At 43.0% G+C, this 23432-nt stretch overlaps 1 protein-coding gene and 1 long non-coding RNA gene across 7 annotated transcripts in view; one reads left to right on the forward strand and one right to left on the reverse strand.

Moving 5' to 3' along the window:
- The window catches only part of LOC137570952 (uncharacterized), a 32454-nt gene extending 10016 nt beyond the window's left edge, over nucleotides 1-22438 (forward strand). For 5 of the 6 annotated variants that reach the window (XM_068279643.1, XM_068279666.1, XM_068279656.1 and 2 more), the window contains exons 2-7: nucleotides 760-982; nucleotides 2178-2237; nucleotides 2363-2500; nucleotides 13707-13853; nucleotides 17265-17325; nucleotides 18870-22438. In XM_068279643.1, coding sequence (XP_068135744.1) covers nucleotides 760-982; nucleotides 2178-2237; nucleotides 2363-2500; nucleotides 13707-13853; nucleotides 17265-17325; nucleotides 18870-18970 — 730 coding nt within the window. In that variant the 3' untranslated portion in view covers nucleotides 18971-22438. The remainder of the gene's footprint in view (nucleotides 1-759; nucleotides 983-2177; nucleotides 2238-2362; nucleotides 2501-13706; nucleotides 13854-17264; nucleotides 17326-18869) is intronic. The other variant, XM_068279648.1, reaches the window with a different exon arrangement.
- Nucleotides 693-17318, reverse strand: LOC137570987 (uncharacterized). The gene is made up of 2 exons (XR_011031267.1): nucleotides 17243-17318; nucleotides 693-1003 (listed from the first exon to the last, which is right to left on the reverse strand). It is a non-coding gene; the product is annotated as an uncharacterized lncRNA (long non-coding RNA).
- Nucleotides 22439-23432: the final 994 nt, after the last annotated feature.

A 23432-nucleotide genomic window follows, 5' to 3' on the forward strand; every position in this document is an offset into this window, starting at 1 on the left:
GACCATAGTCTTTGGAAAGTGAAAGATCACAGACCAATCTTACCCCACTCAATGTAGTATGAGAGCCATACCTACACAGTCTAAACTCCCCTTCAGAAAAAAATCTTTGCAAGATGCTGCACACACAGATGCTGTACAGACACAAAAGATCAGTATCTGCAAAAGATCTGTTCCTGCAAAAGATCCATTCCTGCAAAATGCATTCATAGTCTATGGGATCTGCAGATCATCATACACACCTTGTTTAACATAATCATCTGCAGATCATCTGCAGATCAGATCCACCAGGATGGATTTTCAGATCTGCAGATGATTCTGTTAAACAAGGTGTGTATGATGATCTGCAGATCCCATAGACTATGAATGCAATTTGCAGGAATGGATCTTTTGCAGGAACAGATCTTTTGCAGATACTGATCTTTTGTGTCTGTATAGCATGTTTGTGAGCAGCATCTTGCAAAGATTTTTTTCTGATGGGGAGTTCAGCTCCATAGAATAGACTGTGTAGAAATGCTCTCATACTACATGAAGGGTGGTAAGATTGGTCTGTGATCTTTCATTTTCAAAAGACTATGGTCTGATGTGTGTATGTGGCCTAACTCTGCAGTCCACTTCCAATTGTTGAGAAAGTGTGATTTATACCCTGGTTTATTAACCCTTACTGGAAAGCTAATAACACTAATACAGGCAAGTTCTAAGTAGGATTGGTAATGCACATACACTTTTACAGCATGATACAAATGTGGTTGGTTGTTCCAGGATACACGGCTGTAAGACACTACAAATCAGGACTTCGGAGCTGTGGTGGTGGATGGTGATGGATCGCTACCGTTACTTTATATTCAATCAGAGGAGCATGGTGGCTCTGGGAATCCTTCAGATGGCCTTTGCTGGGATCTCAGTGGTCTGTGGCTTCATAGATGGTGCCTTTAGAAAAGAATCCATGTTAGGAAAAACCCGAGCACCTCTCTGGGCTGGAGTGGTAAGATTTTTGTTTCCTATCCTGTTAAACACAAAAATGCATACTATTAGGCCCGGTTCACATCAGCGTTTTTTCCAGAACGTAAGCGGAACGTATACTGTACAAACGGAATGGATGTGAATGGATCCAATGTTAACCTGAGGATCCATTCACATGCTTCCGTTGGCACGGGTACGTTCCGGCCCCCGGATCCAAAAAATGCTGCAGGCCCTAATTTTCCGGACAGTTCTGCCTAGCGGAACGGATCAGGGAAAATATACTGCAGCATTGGGGGCAATGGGAAACGGAACGTTTCTTCACACTAGTAAATAAACGCACCATTCCACAGGGGATGGGGCAAAACGCAGATGTCTACCGGGCCATATGGCTATATACTACTTGTCATTTCTGCAAGTTAGGTGAACATTGTTCAAAAGCTAATACTTATGAGGGCTTTGGAGTTGGTACAAAAATCATCTGACTCCTCGGTTTATGAAACCTCCGACTCCAAGTACACAAAAATTTCTTCAGACTCCCCAACTCTGACAGAAATTGCAAGAATTGCAAGCTTGCAATCAGGGATGGTTCTAGCTACAATGGGGCCCTCATGAATGAGGTGAGTGTGTGCCTATTCTCACTGCCTCCATAAGGCTGCTGGGGGAGGGGCCTCAGCCACATAATTTAGTGGGGTGATGGGGATACCTGGGGGCCCCTATGAATGCTAGGACAATTGCCCCCTTTGCCCCTATAGTAGTGCTGGCCCTGCCACTTTATGCTGGGCATACACGGCAAGTTTGTATCCTTATCAATCGAGCCGCTGATGGCTTGATTGATAATAACCGACAGGTCCGATGATAGATTCCCCGCCGGCGGGGAATTGAGCGGCTGATAAGGAGCACCGGTGGGGACGAGCGGGAATCGATCCGCGCGCGGGGAAGCGGCGGGAGTAGATTGGCCGCCGGATCGACCCGTGCATGCCCAGCATTACTCTTGTATGCAATTTAGGAAAAAATGGGGTTCTGAACTAGAGCTTTAACATTTTTAGATGAAATCTCTGCAGTGACAGTTTTAAGTCTGAGATGAATTCTGATAAGTTGATGAGGTAACGTGTATTAATATACACGTTTGAATAAAACAAAAATTCAAAGCATTATTTTTATGTTTTGTTTTTTTTTTTGTTTTGTTTTTTGTTCTCATTACTTGGTTCTGTTTTCAGATTATGGCCGTTCCGGGAGTGCTGGCCTTATTTTCATCGCAGAGGAAAAATCCTGTACTGGTAAGATTCCTTTATTCTCTTGCCATTACATACTGTATGTTTTGTCCTTCCTGGTATTCGATAGTCAAGCTGTAGCACCGAGAAATGTAATACCATCCTAACTCATGTACTTTCCTTGTCTACAGGTTAATGTGCTTATTGCAGTCTCTGTGTTTTCATGCTTCACCACCACAATTATTGTAGTTTATGCTTGTCTGACTCTGGGCTATGGAGAGGATGATGATGAAGTTTTCTCTCATACACCTGTACACATTGTTCACACAGTAAGTACCTTCTACATACTGTATTGTCTAAGAATAATGGATACTAAAGCAAATCCAAAGTTGACAGAGCGTCTGTTATGTATACAACCTTATCTGCCTCCCGGCAGTGCACATTAGGAAAAGCAAGCCTGTAGAAAGCTGCAAGAACACTTCTTAGGCCAGAAACCCACTAGGAGAGATTTTCTGAGCGCTTTGCGATTTGGAAACTCTTGCTAATGTAATGCTGTGGGTGGGATCCCACTTGAGTGATGTGATTTTATAAAAATCCCCCATAGCATTGCATTAGCAAGAGCCTTTTCAAATCACTAGCAATTAGAAATTGCTGCTAGTGGGTTTCTGGCCTTAGGGCTGGTTCACACTGCAAGAGCTTTTTAAGTGCTAGTAATTTGGAAAGCTCTTGCTAATGCAATGCTATGGGTTTTTTTTTGTTTTGTTTTTGTTTTTTTAGAAAATCACATTGCACAAGTGAGAACAAACATGTAGGATTACATTAGCAAAAGCTTTTAAAATCACAAGTGTTTAGAGAAAGCTCTTGGAGTGTGAACCACCCTTTAAAGCGGACCTGAACTCTTGCACAGGACAGAAGGAAAGCATAGAGAAATGCACCCTGTGTGTATTTAGAGAATAATAACCTGTCTCATTCCCACTCATCTGTGATTGTAATTTGATCTGTAAGATGTCAGCTCAGGAATCTCCTCTGACACAGCAGAGCAGCTAATTTTTAAACACAGGATGTTAACAATATGTCTGCTTCCGTGAAAGCAGGAAGTAGACACACTGCAGATTTATTGCAGGATTTGTGTTAGCTGTAACAAAAAACATCTTTTAAAGGTTATTATGCTGTTTATCTTTTAGAGCGGAGAGGAAGTTCTGAGTTCATGTCCGCTTTAATCCTGTACTTCTTGGGAACGGCTACAAACCCCTTTGTACCATCAGTTCTCCACTTAACACTAGATTTACATTGGAGCCAATGCTGGCTTACTATCATGTTGGTAGAAATGGGGTGTGGCACCACCAAGCTCACTTGACTTAAGGTGCGTACACACATGCGACTATAGTCGTTTGAAACTATCATTCCCTGATCCTTTCAAACGACGATCGTTTGAAAAAAAGCAGCCAATGACCATGAAGTCTAACGACGGACGAGCTAGATCGTTCAAAACGAATGATCTAGCTTGGCGGATTTTTCCCAACTATCGTTTGCAAAAGTAGTACATCGTTGGAAACGATCGTTCGTACTAGGCTTGACATGCGCATTTCACTATTTCTCCATGGAACTTTTCATTTTTATGCGCAGGCGCAATAGTTACTTTTACGTGATGTAACGTTCGTTCTAACGATCTGATCGTTACACACCTTTTAAAACTGACTTTACTTAGGTCGTTCTTTCATCAATTAAAAGTTCGTTCGTCGTTGACAACGAACGATCGTTGTCGCATGTGTGTACGTAGCTTTAGAGAGTCTGAAGCCAAAAAAAAACAAAAAAAAAACACATACTTAAAGAGACACTGAAGCCAAAAAAAAAAATGATATAGTGAATTGGTTGTGTACTGTGAATAATTACTAGAAGATTAGCAGCAAAGAAAATATTCTCATACTTTTATTTTCAGGTATATAGTGTTTTTTCTAACATTGCATCATTCTATAATATGTGCACATTACACAACACTCAGCATTCAAAATGAGTCTTTCAGAGCAGTCTGTGAAGTAATGACCTCTCCTCTAGCAGAGGAAAAGTAAATAGTCCAGGAACAGTTGAGATAATAAAAGTCAGATAACAGCCCTCTCCACGACTAACTTAAGGCTCATACACACATCAGACTATAGTCTTTGGAAAATGAAAGATCACAGACCAATCTTACCACCCTTCATGTAGTATGAGAGCCATACTCTACACAGTCTATTCTATGGAGCTGAACTTCACATCAGAAAAAAATCTTTGCAAGATGCTGCACACACAGATGCTGTACAGACACAAAAGATCAGTATCTGCAAAAGATCTGTTCCTGCCAAAAATCCATTCCTGCAAATTGCAATGATAGTCTATGAGATCTGCAGATCATCATACACACATGATTTAACTGACATTCATCTGCAGATCAAGCAATCATCCGCAGATCTGAAAATCCATCCTGGTGGATCTGATCTGCAGATGAATGCCAGTTAAATCATGTGTGTATGATGATCTGCAGATCTCATAGACTTTCATTGCAATTTGCAGGAATGGATTTTTGTCAGGAACAGATCTTTTGCAGATACTGATCTTTTGTGTTTGTACAGCATCTGTGTGTGCAGCATCTTGCAAAGGTTTTTTTCTGATGTGGAGTTCAGCTCCATAGAAAAGACTGTGTAGGTATGGCTCTCATACTACATGAAGGGTGGTAAGATTGGTCTGTGATCTTTCATTTTCCAAAGACTATGGTCTGATGTGTGTATGTGGCCTTAGTCGGAGAGCTTAATGGCTTGTTTGCATAGAGATAACAACTGGAGTTTCTCAACTCCTTCCTGTACTGGAAACAATTACACTGATGTATCTGATCTTAAAGTTTTATTTCTTAGCTGTGCTACACATACAAATCATAATATCATCATTTTTTTTTCGCTTCAGTGTCTCTTTAAGGAGAGGAAAGGCTCTGGGTCCTAATGAGCCTTTCTGTTCTCCTCCCCGATGTCCGCGTTCCACAACAGGCTCCCCGTCAGCAGTCCACGACCAATTTGGTTGTGGACTATTCTCATCTGGGTTTGGCAGACTTTAGCAGTCTACGGAAGCACTCGGGCTTCTGAAGACGGTCTGCGCTGTATTGCGCACGCACGAGCGCCCTCTCTGATGCACTCACGCAAGCACAGTAAAGAGCCGCCGGTCTTCGGAAGCCTGAGTCTGCCTAAGGCTCCCGCAGCGGGAGATTCAAACCGTGGAGCCTGCAGGTGAACGAGGAAAACTGGAAGGCTTTGTAGGACCCAGAGCCCTTCCTCTCCTTAGGTGAGTATCTGTTTTTTTTATTTAAAAATTGGCTTCAGATTCACTTTAAAGGACAACTGTAGTGAGAGGTATGTGGAGGCTGCCATATTTATTTATTTTTTTTAAACATTACCAGTTGCCTGGCTATCCTGCTGATCCTCTGCTTCTAATACTTTCAGCCATAAACCCTGAACAAGCATCCAGCAGATCAGGTGTTTCTCCCATCGTCCTCCACGACGGCTGCTGCTGAGACATTGTTGTCTCATCTCTCAACTGGAAACACCTGAAATAAATTGCAAAGTTAATTGAGCCTGAGCCCATAAAGGGACTCCTCCCTCCAAGCTTCCCCAGTTTTTTTTTTGTTTCCCATTCTCAGCTGGACACCTGCTTAGGTAGCAGTTTATTATTTTGCTTCGTATGGGTTTATGCCTGGGGCGCCCGTATGATAAGGCAGAGTAGGGTGCCTAAACAGTGGTTGGGGCTGGTGACTGGGAAGGTTTCAGCCTGGCAGGAGATAGTAAGGGCGATGGGTTACCTGGTCTCCTGTGACTCAGACGAGGACGTCTGAACAGCTGCTGTTGGCCGCCCTTCATGCGGCGTTTGTTCCATGTCGGGGCCGGGAGCGCAGTAGCCGGCGGCGAAGTCTCGCGTGAATGGGACTTCCGCCGGTGACGTATTTCCGCTTCCGGCCGTTCGGAGGACAGGCGGGGTGGCGTCCTCATCCAGGAAGTACGGCTATAAGCCGCGCTGGGGCACACATGGAACGCCGCTCCCGCTTGCACTATGGAGCAGTCGCAGTCCTCCAGTACGGCGGCGGATGATACCCTGGGGGCCATTCCGGATATCACGGCTACAGGTCCGCGGGTATGTAAAGAGGAAATATTGGTATATATTTAAAACACAGTGTACAGATAGCAGGTTGAAGGAACTTTGTTTTCTCTGTCTTTGTGTTTCCCTACAGAAAGCATCTGCAAAGCTCAAACTCAGGTGTAGAGTGTGCAATGCTAGGCTTCAAGATGGGGCAGCTAGAAATATATGTAAAGATTGTCACACAGCATCTAAACAGCCTCCTGCTCCGACAGGGGAAGGCTCTCAGACTGCTCAGGCTTTGCTGCAATTAATGCAGACGGTTAAAGATGAAATATCTAATACATTTACTGCCTTTAGGTCAGCTTTTTCTGTAAATCAGGATTCCAGCCAGGGCCTAATGCAGGAATCTCGTTCTGCTGCATCTACTTTAAACCCCCTTTCAGTAGATCAACAGATTAATATACAGACGGTAGCCCAATCTTCAGTCCAGGATCTGTCAGGGCAACAATCATCGCTCTTTCAACCTTCCCTTCTGAATCAGATACCAGTTTCTTCTGAAAACTCAGAAGAAGAGGGTGAAGCTATAGACTCAGAAGTTTCTGAACACTCTAAAGCTGTTAAAAATTCTCGTTATTTATTCTCGGCAGAGGATACAGAAGAAATTTTAAAAGCCGTATATTATTCCGAACAGATTAAGCCTGAATTGCCAGTTACCTCTGTTAGAGACGATATTTATAAGGGGTTATTCATTCAAACGTCCAAGGTTTTTCCCATACATGATTCAATTAAGGAACTCATTAAATCACAGTGGAAGGATCCGGAAAAAAGATTGTTTATTCCAAGATCCTTCAAAAGGAGGTTCCCCTTCAAAGTGGAAGAGGAATCTCCTTGGGCAAAATGTCCAAAATTGGATGCCGCATTGGCTCAGTACTCGAAGAATTCAGATTTATCTTTCGAAGACGCGGGATCCCTTAAGGATCCCATGGATAGAAAAGCGGAAGCTTTACTCAAACGTGCATGGGATGCGGTGTCGTTTTCTTTTAAACCAGCGATTGCTTCTATTTGTTTAGCCAGAAATCTGGTTAGGTGGATAGAAGGATTGCAAGGTCACTTAATTGCGGGAACCCCGCATGAGAAGATTCTGGAGAGCTTACCAGTTATTTCTAAGTCTATGGCGTTTCTGGCCGATGCCGCGTCAGAAAGTTTGAGGTCTTCAGCTAAGGCGGCAGCGCTCATAAATTCCTCCAGGCGAGCGGTTTGGCTGAACGCCTGGGAGGGAGATTCGATCTCAAAACACAATTTATGTTCTATGGAGTTCCATGGTGAGTTATTATTTGGGAAAGACCTTGACTCAGTGTTAGAGAGATCATCGGATAGGGGTAAGAAGTTTCCAGATAAAAGGAAAAGGACCCCCAAAAAACCATTTCCCAATAGGAAAAGCCCCTTTCGAGGTGAAACTTCAAGCAGGGGTACCTTTCAGTCCAGAAGATGGACATACAACGCAGGTAGAGGTAGGGGATCATTCCTATTTAACAAATCCCAAACCCCTGCGGCAAAATCAACGAAGTGACAATCAAGATGCGGTTGGGGGGAGGTTAAGTTATTTTCTTCCGGCTTGGGAGGAAATAACCAAAAGTCCTTACATCCTGAATTTGATTCAGTACGGCTACAGAATCGAATTCAGCTCTCATCCTCCTCCCAGCAGGTTAGTGACAGGGGTCCCAAGGGACCCACAGAAGTCACAAGCTCTAAGAGATTCAGTTATATCTCTTCTGCAAAAAAATGTCATCAAAAGAGTTCCGTTACACGAGCATTTCCAGGGATTTTATTCGAGAGTTTTTCTGGTTCGCAAACCGTCGGGAAAATTTCGAATGATTCTAAACTTAAAATCCCTGAACCCTTATATAGTGGAGAAAAAATTTCGGATGGAGAGTGTTGCCTCTGTCAGAAGTGCCATGTATCCAGAAGCTTTCCTGGCGACGTTAGATTTAGAAGATGCATACCTTCATGTGCCAATTCACCCGTCGTGTCAGAAATTCCTCAGGTTTGCAATTCAGATCGGGGAATCGGTCTGCCATTATCAGTATCGGGCCCTCCCATTCGGTATTACTTCCGCACCAAGGATCTTCACAAAGATTCTAGCGGAGGTAATATCCTTCCTTCACCTCCACAATGTAAGGGTTCTGCCGTATCTGGACGACTTCCTGTTCCTGGCGGGCTCCAGAGAAACCTTAAAACAGCAGCTAAATTTTTCAATAAATGTGTTGGAAAATTTAGGCTGGATTGTAAGCGTAGAAAAGTCGCAGCTGGAACCGACCCAGAGGCTGGTGTTTCTGGGGCTGCTATGGGACACCACTACCCAGATGGTGTATCTTCCGGAGGACAAAGTAATAAAATTAAGTCAAAAAGTACAGTGTTTCAGAAGAGAGGAAAAGGTATCTCTGCGAGACATTATGTCTCTTCTGGGTCACATGTCTTCAACCTTTCCAGCAGTAGAATGGGCTCAGGCCCATTCAAGGGACACTCAAATGTGGTTTCTTTCAGTATGGGACAGGAGTCAGAAGAGTCTGGACAGGCAAGTTTTCTGCCCAGATCAGATTCCATTATCCCTACAGTGGTGGACTTGCCAGAGTCGTTTGTCTCTGGGACGTCAATGGTTCCAATCGTCACCAGCGAAGGTTTATACGGACGCCAGCTCATGGGGATGGGGAGCTCATTACTCAAAATTTCAGGTACAGGGCTCCTGGAATCAGGAGATGATAGCCAGCTCTTCGAATTTCAAAGAGCTGATGGCGGTGAAGTTGGGTCTTCTGCAGCTTCAATGTCACATCAGGGGCAAAGAAGTTCTGGTTTACTCAGACAACATAGTAACAGTATCCTACCTCAAGAAGCAGGGGGGTACAAAAATAAAGAATTTACGAAATCTATCATTGGAGATAATGGCTTGGGCAGAGACCAATCTAATATCTCTAACTGCGACTCACATCCAGGGAGTAAAAAACAGATGGGCGGATTCTCTCAGCCGGGGAATGACGATAGAGGCAGAGTGGCAGCTCAATCATCAAGTTTTCCTACAGATTGTTCAGGAGTGGGGATGGCCAATAATAGATTTATTTGCAAGTCCTCAGAATGCAAAACTAAACGACTTCTGTTCTCTACACCCGGGGGTTCCAGAAAATCGATTAGATGCTTTGATGGTGGAATGGCCTGTGGGTCTCCTGTATGCCTTTCCCCCATTCAGGCTAATTCCCAGAGTCCTAAGGAAAATAGAGATATCAGACTGCAGTGTAATATTCATAGGTCCCTGGTGGCCCAGGAGGACCTGGTTTCCGCATCTTCAACAGTTAGTAGTCAAGGGGCCTTGGCATTTGGGCGACAGTCCAGATCTATTGATTCAGGAGGGACGGTTTCACCCCAACCCTCACTTATTGAACCTGACAGCCTGGATACTGAAGAAAGTATCTTAGGAAAGCTTGGGTTTTCAAAAAGGGTGGTTTCTACGTTGGTAAAATGTAGAAAGCCCTCGACGAGAAAAAAATATGAAAAGATTTGGAAAGCTTTTTTGTTATGGAAGAAAAAAAGTGGAGTCAGAACTAATGACTTAAAATTTATTTTGGAATTTTTGCAAAGCGGGGTAGATATGGGATTGGCTGTTAGTTCCCTAAGGGTTCATATCTCCGCACTTTCTGTTTTCCTGGATAGACAGTTATCCAGGAATAAGTTTGTAAAGAATTTTCTTACCTCAGTAGCTAGAACTCAACCAGTTTCAGAGAAATTAGTTCCACCATGGGATTTGTCTATGGTGCTGGAGTTCCTAACCTCAGAAAGGTTTGAGCCATTATCTGAGATCCCTTTGAAATATCTGTCTCTGAAGGTAGCCTTTCTAGTGGCCATTACGTCTGCAAGAAGAGTTAGTGACATTCAGTCCCTATCCATTAAAGACCCTTACATGGTTGTACATCCTGATAGGATAGTGTTTAGACCAGACCCTGCTTACTTACCTAAAGTAGCGTCAGCCTTTCATAGATCACAAGAGATAATTTTGCCTTCCTTTTCCACAAATCCAACCAATGATAGGGAAAGGAAGTGGAGTACACTAGATGTCAGAAGGGCGGTCCTAGTTTATCTACAGCGAACAGCCGATTGGAGGAGATCTAGTCATTTACTGGTCTCTTATGCAGGGTCAAGTAAAGGCTTACAAGCATCAAAAAGCACCATATCTAGGTGGGTGAAGGAAGTGATCACGCTAGCTTACAAATCCACCAACACTACTATACCTTCTAGAGTAACAGCACACTCTACAAGATCTATGGCAACATCCTGGGCGGAAAGGTCTGGAGCAAGCCTAGAACAGATATGCAAGGCCGCAACCTGGTCATCATATACTACGTTTATCAGACACTATCGGGTGGAGCTGCTTTCGAGCCAGGACCAAAGCTTTGGACGAAAGGTTCTGCAGGCCATCATCCCTCCCTAGGGTAAATTTCTCGCTGGTCTCAGCAGCAGCCGTCCTGGAGGACGATGGGAGAAAGTCCCAGCTGCTTACCGGTAGCCGTGTTTCGGCGAGTCCTCCAGGACGGCTGCCTGAGTTCCCAACCCTAAAATATGTATATAAGAATATGATGTCAAAAATAGGTGAATGGGTGCTCGGTTTTAAACTGGGGAAGCTTGGAGGGAGGAGTCCCTTTATGGGCTCAGGCTCAATTAACTTTGCAATTTATTTCAGGTGTTTCCAGTTGAGAGATGAGACAACAATGTCTCAGCAGCAGCCGTCCTGGAGGACTCGCCGAAACACGGCTACCGGTAAGCAGCTGGGACTTTCTGACATTGGCCTCAATTCACTAAGCTTATCTCCTGTCTTTAATAACTTTTCTAAACCTAAAGTTAACTCTTCTGTCTTTAAAGAGAACCTGTAACAAAAAAAAAAAGTTCCCCTGGCGGGTACTCGCCTCGGGAGGGGGAAGCCTCAGGGTCCCAATGAGGCTTTCCCCTCCCCTGTAGCTGCAGGCAGTCCAGCGCTGGCTCCCCCGAAGTGTCCCGGAATCCTCCCTCGACAAGCCTGACAAGCGCTGATTTATTTACCTTTCCTGGCTCCAGCAGGAGTGGTGTTGCGGCGATCCGCATGAAGATAGGCGAAAATAGCCGATCTCTGTCGGGACCGCTCTACTGCGCAGGTGCAGGAGACCTGCGCCTGCGCAGTCAAGCGGCCCAACAGCGATCAGCTATTTCCGCCTATCTCCGAGGCGGAGAGCTGATACTGCGCCTGCGCTGGTGCCAGAAAGGTAAATATTTACATCCCCGCCGTTCGGGGGGCTTGATCTCTGCCGCCGTGGGTCCGAGAAGGACAGGGGAAGCCTCAATAGGATCCAGAGGCTTCCCCCACCCGAGGTGAGTACCCCCCAGGGGAGGTTTTTTTCGTTACAGGTTTTGTTTAAGTTAAGGAGAGATCTCTAAAGTTAACTCTTCAATACTTAGAATAACTACAGAATTCTAAAGTGAAAGACAGGTTGTTAATTAACTGCATGTGAAAATAACTACAGAGGACATAACTTAACTACAGAGGACCATGTACATACGAAGAGTCGCACACCAGTGGTGGGATGCAGGACCAGGCAATATCCGAATTCAAAATTCAAAATTCAAAGAAGGTCCGCACACTCCAGTGTGGTCAATCCACATTTATTAGGCAAAACGTGACATTATTCCATTCAGCACCACCGAGTTGTTTCGGGCCACGGAGGGTCCCCTTTGTCAAGGCCCTCCGTGGCCTTGAAACGACTCGTTGGTGCTGAATGGCATAATGTTACGTTTTGTGGATTGACCACACTGGAGTGTGTGGACCTTTTTTTGAATTTTTGATTCTAACTACCACTCTAGCCAAATAGATCAGCAGGGCCGCATCACGTGGTCCCGCCGGCCAATCAGTGCCACCCTGGGAGACCTTATGCGGATAGAGCCGCCTAACGGCTCACTCTACCGTCCTCTCCCGCACCACCATACGTTGCGTTAGGTGCACGTTATGCGACCTTAATGTAGCACTCAACGCAACGTCTTAGTGTGTAAGTAGCCTTAATGTCTGTACAAGATTACTTTGCAAGCTTTTGAAACTTAACGTTTCTTATTCGGGCATATTTCAGAACTGGTTAAAGCGGACGCAAACCAAACATTTTTTTTTTTTTATTCAATATATCTAGTTGCACCACTCTGACACATACAAAGATAAATAAACACTCCTTCAAGCCTATGAGCATTTCAGTGCATGCTTTTCACCCTTCTCTTTTCATAACTAGAGTTATACAGGTGGCAGCCATTAGCAATTCCTCCTTTGCCAGACACCTCCTACTCCATCAGTTTGCTGGATTCCGTCCCGGCAATATGAAAGGAAGGGAGGGGTTAGTCCAATAAATGTAAAATATTTTATATTTGTCGTCATGCAGCTGAAAAAAGGCTGCTATTTATTCTAATTTAGAAAATAGATTTTATTTCTGAAATCTTGTATTTTTAATTTGGGTCCACTTTAATGGTTATACTAGGCAATTGGGGGAGAATTACTTTAGTCAGGGAGGTGACCAAGAACTCAATGGTCACTCTGTCAGAGCTCAAGAGGCCCTTTGTGGATTTTCACAAAAGACACCTGTAGGACTATCAGACCATGAGAAACAAAATTCTCTGGTCTGATGAGACAAAGATTGAACTCTTTGGTGTGAATGCCAGGTGTCACATTTGGAGTAAACCAGGCACTGTTCATCATGTGGCCATTGCCATCCTTACAGTGAAGCATGGTGGTGGCAGCATCAGTCTAGTCAGGATAAAGGGAAAGATGACTGCAGCAATGTACAGAGACATCCTGGGTGAAAACCTGCTCCAGAGCACTCTTGAACTCAGACTGGGGCGATGGTTCATCTTTCAGCAGGACAATGACCAATGCTTAGGCATGCAGCCAAGATATCAAAGGAGTGGCTTCAGGACAACTCTGAATGTCCTTGAGTGGCCCAGCCAGAGCCCAGGCTTGAATCCGATTGAACATCTCTGGAGAGATCCTAAAATGGATATGCACTGCCGCTTCCCATCCATCCTGATGGAGCTTGAGAGGTGCTGCAAAGAGTAATGGGCAAAACTGCCCAAGGATAAGCTTGTGGCATCATATTCAAAAGACTGGAGGTTGTAATTGTTGCCAAAGGTGCATCCACAAAGTATTGAGCAAATGCTGTGAAATTTCAGTTTTTTTTTTTTCACGATCTCAATACGGGGTGTTGTGTGTAGAATTCAGAGGAATTGATCCATTTTGGAATAAGGCTGTATTATAACAAGTTGTGGTAAAAGTGAGCTGTGAATACTTTCCAGATGTACTGTACTTAGACTGGAGTAGTATTTAAACATTATTTTCTCTGCATGGTTTTATAGCTACCCTCTTTTATTTTTTATTTTTTTTTCCAGACGTTTATTCTTAATCGGCTTGTTCAAGGAGCAAACATAGCTATGCTTGTAGCATCCATCTCCAGCCTTTTTGTTGTCCTGTGCATAGTCTATATGGGATGCCGAAGTTTGCCGCGTTGTATGTGCTTTGACAACCTAACAGGAATGGTAAGCAAGTCTTCATTAGCTTGTCATTTTTATGAATGTGTCTGGAGGACAGTACCTGGTTGAATCTCCACACAAAACAAAAGAGACGGCACACTACTGCTGCAATAAACTTTGCTGTATTGGAACCAGTGTACACTTTTTTTTTTTTTTTTTTTTTTTTTTGTGGAGATATCCCGAAGCCGTAGGAGCAATCCAGCTGAGACAAGGCACCGGCTCCTTTGAGGTCCAGGGGACCCTCTAGCAGTGTTCTCCAGGCATCCAGTGTGTTTGGTCAGTACCTGGTTGAATGTCTGCAGGATCCTGTAAAACACAAAGGAGGTTCCCTGCAGGTTTCGAGATGTTTCTGCAAACCAAGTTGGTCATTTGGTCAGCAATGATGGTACTCTCAGAACTGGGATGCACCGACAGAATTAGCCAACCTGTAAATCCACTGGGCCGTTTTCACTTAAGTGATTAGCGTCCGTTTACTGCTAATTGCCGAACCACTAATTCTTTTTAAAACGCTAGTGCAACATTCACTATATGGCAGTGATCTCACTGCGGCTATTGATGCCGATCTCTGGCGAATTAGCGGCAATTGTAAAACGCGGTGCATGCAGCATTTTACCGTGATTCTGGAACGATCACGATACAGTGCTTAAAAAGCGATGATCATGATCACTCGGGAATCCAGGGAGTGTACAGTGATATTACCGTGCTAACTGCGGTAACATCACCCGTGCAAAACGCTTTGCATTTACAAGTGTGAATGGGCCCTATAGAGAAGGCATCTGATTACAGACTACAGGATAGTTCACGAAAGACTGGATCGGCTTCCTGCGAGTATTCTTGCAGACATATGGGTAATGCTCTTATACAGCAGCAAATGCAGGCGACACAGGTCAATAAATCCGGGGAGGACACACGGCAGGGATAGAGTAAGAGACACACAGTGACCGGCCTGCATCTACCTGTAAATGCACGCTTCCATGTAGTATGGGGGCCAACAGATTTTGAATATTTTGAACAGATTGTGTAGGTAAGCTCTTATACATCATATATAATAAAAGATCAATTGTGCTTTCATTACACACCACTGTTTCAAGAGTGAAGGTAATCCATGCATCTAAATCCAAATTTATGAGTCAATTTAATCCTAGGTGCAGAACTACAAAATTTATTTTCCAAATCAAAAGTTCAGTCCCAAAGGTAAAACTTTAATGTGGCCGTACATTTTTACATTGTCACCCAATGTGCCATTGGGTGCCCCCCATACGCTGCACAAAGATTTTCAGTAGAATGAATAGATTTTCAGTAGAATTAATAGATTTTAAATATGGTAGGTATTTAAAATCTATTCAACTGCAGCATTGCACTGTTTGACACAGTGCAATACAGGGCTGTTGGGCTTACTGCTGTGTCAGATCTAATGCTCGGTATAGACCATACAATTTTCTGTAAGATTTACCTGCCAGATAGATCATTTCCAACATGATAGAAATTCTCTATCTAACCATCTATCTGCCTAGCAATTAAGCATTGTTCTACTCAGCAGGAGATAACCAGAAGACAATGCACCAGAGATAATGACCAGTCTCTACCAGTACTTTACAGAAAATAATCTAATGCTGGGAATACACGGTCAATTTTGCCGCTCGATTCCGCGCCCAATCGTTTTCCGTGCTCTATTCTGCAGGCGATTCTCATCTTCCATTCGTTTTTCTTATCTTTTCCCATTGTTCCCCATGCAGAATCAAGCGCGGAAACAATCAGGTGCAAGATCGGACATGTCGGAAATTATCTATCGAGCCATCTAAATGGCTCAGAATCTAACCGTGTATTCCCAGCATTAAGGGGCACATACACTGGTCGATTTCAGCCTTCGATCGATTCTATAGAATCGATGAATCAAAAATCGATTCTTACAAATCAGCAAATCGATCTATTTGCAGCCAGTTTCGATCGATTTGTCCTATCTGACAGGATGGAAAATCTAGGTGGATCTACTGCTGGCAGCAGATCAATGGCCCATAGAGTTACATTGGATCTAAGGGTGCAATAATGCATTTAGATTGATTTCCAATAGATTTCATTCTGAAATCTATTGGAAATCTGTTCCTAGTGTTTGACACACATCAGATAGCTTCCTGTCAGATTCGACTTGACAGGCATCTGACAAAAATATATCTGATGGTCAAATCTGCTGCGAATCTATCAGTGTATGGTCACCTTAACAGAAAATCTAACAGAAAATTGTATGGTGTATACTAGGTATAAGTCACTACCGGTGCGGCTTTCTGCATCAAAGATAAAAGCAGATTCAATCAGAGTGGTTGAATTTGCTGGTAAAATTCGGTATGTATGGCCAGCTTTACTCTAGTCCCCTGATTGCTTTTGGAATTTGTCTTGTCCAGTTTTGGATTTAGAAGGGCTTTAAAGGGAACCTTAAAAAAAAAAAAGTGTTTCACTTACCTGGGGCATCTACCAGCCCCCTGCAGCCATCCTGTGCCCTCGCAGTCACTCATGGCTCCTCTGGTGCCCCGCTGCCAGCTAGTTTCGTTTTTGGCGACTGGGAGTCGGCCGGCCTCCATGCGCACGTTTTTACGCATCCCTGCTGGAGCAGGAAGCTATTGCAGTCATCAACAAGTACATTTTTACGCGTTACGGGTGTAATAAAAATGTACTTGTTGATGTCTGCAATACCTTCCTGCACCAGCAGGGATGCGTTAAAACGTACGCATGGTGGCCGGCCGACTTCCAGTCGGCAAAAACGTAACTAGCTGGCAGCGGGGGACCAGAGGAGCCATGAGTGACTATGAGGGCACAGGATGGCTGCAGAGGGCTGTTAGATGCCCCAGGTAAGTAAAACTTTTTTTTTCTTTTTACAGTTAAGGTTCCCTTTAAAAGGAAATAAATATGGCCACCTCCATATACCTCTCACTACAGTTGTCCTTTTAAAAGGCAGCCTCCATATCACTCTGACCTCGGGTACAGTTTAAATGTCAGTTCAGTGTTCTGTTTTGGTGTATTAAAAAAGGTTCTGTAGTCAGGTTCATCTGCTGAGCATGAAGTAAACAGAACATGTCTACTTTCAAATCAGGATGTTATATGGAATGATTTGCTCTTAAAGGAGTGATCAGAAGTATCTGTACATTTTACCTTTTTTATTCTGAAGTAACCATGCCGACGCTTCAGAGCCTCAATGGTTACCTCTGAATACTCTTTTACATAAACAATGCATTTTTCTGTATTGTCTTTGAAAGTTGAGGTGCAATATGCAGCGGTTTCAGCTGCTACTTACCTGAACATTCTATATAAAGTATGCACATCTTTTGTAACAAAACAAGAAGTGAATGTGATGCTGCTCAGGGATAGTATTGTCTGCCTGTTATGTGTAAGCTGCCACTTACCTGCACTGCTGCTCTGTTTTAGGAATGGCTGCATCCTGAACATGAGAGTTCTCAGAGTCTGGAACTGGTGTGCACTGTCCATGGTAAGAAAAGAAGCCGTCAAGTAGTGGATTGATTAACAGTGAGGTGTATACAGATACTTTACAGAAGTGATAAGAAAAGTGATACAGATGTGATAAAGAAAAAAAAAGCTTTTGCCACCTGATACATTTGAATAAATTTGAGCAACATTTTCAGGATAATTTATACAGTATTCATCAAGAATCCCCAATCTTCTCCAGCTCTTTGATCAATCCCAGTGTAAAATAACACTTGAAACCGTAGTGACAGATGAACTGAGAAAGGGCTCTTTTGCACTATGGATTGTGATCGCAATCGCGTTTCAATTTCCACCATGCGATTGAGCTACTATATTTAGTATAGTAGAGCTCAATCGGCATCCAAAATGCGGCAGGACACAGATTGTGCTTGGACCAAAATCGCATCGCAATCGGATTGCACTAATGGAAATTGCTGCTGCTGTTTCCATTAGTTTAATGTACCTTGTGTTTTTGCAATCAAATCGCAGGGTAGTGGAGAAAGTCCCTAACCGCGCATGGACTCCAACCCATTACTTCTATTAGCTACTACAGAAACGTAACATTCTGCTGTAAGGATAAACTTATGCCTGTCAGAAGGCTCAGTGCAATACCCTACATACCCCTACCAGTCTAAGGTATTATGTGCAGGAAGATACTAAAACCTGTTGCACTATACAAAAGTTAGGTACTGTAAATGTAAAGTACAACAAATAAGGGAAGGTCAGCTCCACTTACAGCACTTCTTTAAACATAAATACTTCAGTTGCATATAACACACAGATGGAATTGAATACTGTGGGGCCATTTAAAAGTTTATGTGTTATCACTGTATCGTCCTTACGGCTGGAAGCCACTAGAGCAGATTTTTTTTTTGAGCTTTTAGGGATCGCTTTGAATCCTTAGCGATGTCCCTAAACGCTCTCCCAATGTAACTGGATGGGGCAGATTCAACTAGCGCGATTGTGATTAGTCAAATTGCAATCGCAGGACATGCAGCATTTTGATAGCGTTTCCATTGAAATGAATTGTATAGGAGCAGGAAAATCGCTCCCACAATCACTTGCAAAGAGCTACCACAAATCGCTAGTGGTATCGCTTAGCACTTTTTGGACTGGATCGTCTCAGCCAAGCGCTGACCGAGGGCTCACCCCTCCCACTGTTTATGGCTCCAATGTGCACAGCTCTGTCTTGGAGGCCAGCAACTTGTCTGTACAGCCATGGCACCTGTCGCCCAAAGGATCAAGTCACCAACCCTTCTGGGTGACAGTCCTCGCACGTGTGTACCAGTCTCTAAACATTGGCAAACACCAATCAGACCACATAATATGATGGTCTTTATTTACCATGCAGCAAGCATGTGCAATCTTATAACTACTAGTATGCTTTCAGCGTATACGTATTTCTTTTTTACGAGTGCTTGGCTGGATTAGACAGTGTTTTATTCTGTGTATAAGTAGAGTGTGGTTCTAATGCCAAGTGTTACAATTAACTGAATAATGAACATCCTATACTATTCAATTTTTTTTTTCATTGTTTTTCTTGAACAGCAGGAGATGATCGTATTTTTAATGCTCCAGTTCAGTTGACAGAAGCTGGTGTAGAAACAGAAGAGCCGTTTTCTCAGCCTCCTCCATATGTCAGACTGTAATGAACAAAACAAAGATCTAGCGGCTGGCAGAAATGGAATGAGGACTTTAGGCCTGTTGGGCTTCTGTTTACCCAGCTGACACGTTAATGCTGCTTGAACTATATAACACTTGTTTTTAAATGTTTTTTTATACAATACTTTTTGTTAGACTACTTTTTTATTTGCACTAAGATTGACTAGTTTTGTCTGCAAGGGATGCATCATTCTGCTGTGAATCATCCAGGCTGCAGATGTATATGTTATTGTGTGACACAGCTTTGTCCCTGTCCTTCACCGATTCTCACTGCATCATCCACAAACAAAGCCAATATTGCTGCCTAGCTGAGACTCCCATGACATGTCAGTCAGGCCATTACTCTGCAGAAAGCTGTGACTAAGCCTTGGGCCTACATCTTGTTCATATTTGTATTCATTTTAAGATGACAGTTGTAAAACAGCCCCTACGTGGGTTCATCTGTGAAAATGCTGGATCTTACAAGCAGGGCTTTCCATAAACGTGACTTCCACAGGTCCATAGGGCCTAACATACTCAGGGCTTTCCTGAACTGGAGAATATTGAGGGCCTGAGCCCACTAACGCAGTTGGGTCCACTTGTCAGTTACACATCAATGTTACAGATGCTGAAAAGCGGACACAACTCTGTTAGTGGGCTCAGGCCCTCAACTGAACTATTGTGCAACGGTTGCACATATTTGTCATCTTATAGTCAGTAATACATCCAGACCAGGTTTACAGAATCCCTTGTGTTCTCCAACTCTGGAGAACCTGATGCTAAATGCACACAATGCAATTTCCCAACTGATTGACCGGAATGGGATGAATAGCTCCTGTTCATTCATGGAATCAATTTTGCAAAGTAAGCATGGGAAAATCTATTCCGATTGGGAGCAGGTTGAACACATACGCACGATACAACTTCCAGTCAATTACCCATCGATCAGATGCAAAACTAAATTCTGTGTAGCTAGCATTAGTAAATCAAGCCTGTAAATACAATCTCAACAAAGAAACAAAAAGAAAAATCTATTCCCATAGGAGGTCCCGATTCCACAGGGGGACTATAATCTATAATGAATTTGTAAAAAAGTTAGGTAAATAAAATGAAAGCGTGTTTTTAGAAATAAATAAAAACGTTATTAGTTAAATATATTGTAACATCCATATTGTTTTCTTGCTGTTCTAGCATACATACTGGCACAGGTGGAGCATCCTACAGAACATCATAGCAGTTATCTTCAGTGCTGACATACATTACTCAGAAGCCACCTCTTTGGAGGCCACTGTTACAAAATTATACAAATAGATACAGAGGTGGACTTAAGTAGGGCTAGACCTTTAGTCATCAAATAGATGAAGTATGAATAAAAATTATTAAAATTCTGTAAACCAGGTCACTAGATTTCAAATCCGTATGTGCATGTTGGCCACCGTGTAAGAAGTCTGTAGGTACCATAAACATCCCACAACTTTGTGCCGTTTCCACTAACAGATTTGCAGCGTTTCACCAAATGCGAGCTGCGCGGGAAATGCTGCCTATCTGTAACGTGGCTTTCCATTCAGATCGCACTTCAGTGCCAATCTGGACAGCATGTTGTAGATTTATGCAGCACACAGCTGAATCCTAAGCTATGCATGGCGTGGCTTAGCAATTTGGGCTGTGGCTATGCAGGAGAATGGAAGCTGTGGCCAAATCGGAAACAGCCTTGGCTCCCAGTGGAAATTATCCCTAAAAAGTCACTACTATGGAGCTCCCTTGTTGTAACCTGTGGCCAGCTTTATGGAGCTCAAGTCCTAAAGAGATTTGAAAATGTCAGTCAGGAAGCTTCCTGTTGTTTTTGGTGCACTTGTGCCAATATGAAGCCCCATTCATTTCTCTACTATGTCATGGCTTGTGCAAAATGCTTCACTGCCACCACAAGTGCCTTTTACAGTAGTAAACATAACTTGGAAAAATGTATTCTGTCATCAAGAAGAAGAATAAAAAAAAGCGAAATGTAATGCAATTGACTGTGCTGTGGCCGTATTACCTATGTCAGCAATTTGTCCTAGCTATAGTAAGAACCCTCTTTAGCAGAAGTGCAGCCATAAAGGAATCCATGTTTTCTAATGGTCCCTGAATGGAGTCTAAATCTTTATTTATTAATATTTTGTTCCACATTGTGCATCTGCACAGCCTCCAAACCTGATCTGTTTTTTAAAGGGTCCATTATGAAAAGTAAAGCCTCTTCAAGGTGCTGCAGACAGTATGAAGGAGGGTTTCTCAGCATCTGACCATAAAACTACACTTTGCGCTTTGTATGTTTAAAGTTTAATGCTGGTTTACCTTTAGGTGTACACCCTTTTATAGGCTTCTGTTTCTTGTTTATTGGTGTATGCTATTATTCAGCTATGGCTCATACTAATGACCTATTTGAATGGATGCCATTGCTGCATAAGGCTTATAAATAATTGAAAAGGTGATAATGAATGAGACTTTAGCTGTGGGCACACTGCTTTTGTTAGTCATGTGTTTAACGCTGTAGGGCTTGGGTAGTGTTATGTCACTTTATGGTTAGAGAAGTTTTATGGGAATACTGGGCACAACTCTTCTTTCTTCATTTAAAATGCAGGCTTCCAGAGCTCAGACTGAATTGTCCTCAATTGGCAACCTGTACTCCGCATCTTTCAATCTGAGCAATTTAATACTAAGTAAAGCCACTGCAGCCCAGTCCACAGACATTAACTCCTTCAGCTCTGCTGCCTCGGGTCGCATGATCACATTTTGAAAACAGTATTACTTCATCTGTAGAAGTGTTTGACACAATGTAATCTATGGGCACCCTGCATACTAAGCCATAATAGCTTATTTCCTGCCACAGATCTGAATATTCAAAGATGAAGCTGAACTTGTGTCAAAATCCCTCGATCCTGTAAAAACAGTGAGCAGGCTGCTGCCTTATACTTGCTGGATGTCTGGCTTCAATGTAATTCCTCAAAAACTGTCTTTCATATGTGTGTGTGTGACATTTCAGCCTTAATCATAAATTGTACCAGCCCATTCATCCTTCTCTAAGCGGCTCCCTTGTTTAGTCAGGTGGTTTGCGTGACAGAATCCACACACAGGCACTAGTCTTTAGGAGTCTACCATGAAGGGTTAAAGCAAAATTTGTGCCTTCCTTTCCTATTCCTTACAAACAGGTGATTTCTCAGTAGATTTCTGTGGTTCTTTCTATCCAATGTGATGCTCTAGAAAATGAGGTAAATATGTAAAATGTACATTTTGTCATGCTGTTATATACAGCAAAGAAGGCAACCTTTTACTGGATATGTGCAATACAACAAATATACCTCACATGATAACCAGCTCTGATGAAATGAGGTGCTCTGAGTCATGTGGAAATGTTTGTATTTTTATTGTAAGTGCTGTTTTTTAATGTAGTTATGTACATAGTGTTAATCTTAATTTTTGTAATAAAAAGTTTCCTTTCATTTGTCTGGTGCTTTTTGATACTTGTCGTTTTTTGATTGACAAATCAATAATGTTCAATCCATCCAAAGCCAAATGGTCATATTGCAGTTTGTCTGCTACAGTCATTTATTGTGTTTTGTGTAATTTATACTTTGGCAAATATCACACATTTCAATGAATACTTTTTGCAAAGCTAGTTCCAATCAGAACCATACAGAACTATTTTTTGGGAGATTCCCTCACCATTCTGTGCCTCCTGAACAGTATGTGTAGCATGCGTTTTGTCTCAGCAATTTGGCTACCCTGTTCATTTTCAACTTATGGTTTTGACTCTGCAAATATCCCATCTAGTGCCCAGCCCCTATCCCCCTATACTGATAAATAGCTGCTTCCTTTCTGATGACATTCACCTCCTGCTCTGTGCCTTTTGGACTTCAGTGCTGTTGCCCAATGCCTGCACCCGTCTGTTTTAATCTTCCAATGCACCCGACCGTACAGTTTGTATCATTAGTGGGCACCTTGAAGATGAATGGTACTAAAAATAATATAATTTACTTTAAAAAGTATTCATTCAGTGTTTAGTTTGCTCATAGTAAATACTCTTCCTGATTTACATTCTAAAATCTATCACAGGTGGCGACATTAATGTCATCAGGTGCAGCCTTACAGAATGTCTGTATACTTGGTGTTCCAAAGCCAGCAGAAGAAAAAACTGGTCTCCCAAAATGAGTCCGGCAAACCCTGTGCAGGGAATTTGGGCGGACCATGCACTGCCATAGGTCGTAATGGAAATTACGGCTATAGCGGTGCTCAGACAGTAATTTGGGCGTCGTTAAGACTGTGCCCAAATTACTATAACAAATTACGTCTTGCCCCCTGAGTCCATGGCGGTCTGGAGGGAAATAGTAATTAATGCCGCTGGGACTTTTGCAGGAGCAGGGTGAGACATTTAGGCTGCTTGCACACCAAGACGTTACAGGCGCACGTTAGTGCGCCTGTAACGCTCCCCCAACG

Source organism: Hyperolius riggenbachi, chromosome 1 (assembly GCF_040937935.1).
Source record: "Hyperolius riggenbachi isolate aHypRig1 chromosome 1, aHypRig1.pri, whole genome shotgun sequence".
Taxonomy (NCBI): domain Eukaryota; kingdom Metazoa; phylum Chordata; class Amphibia; order Anura; family Hyperoliidae; genus Hyperolius; species Hyperolius riggenbachi.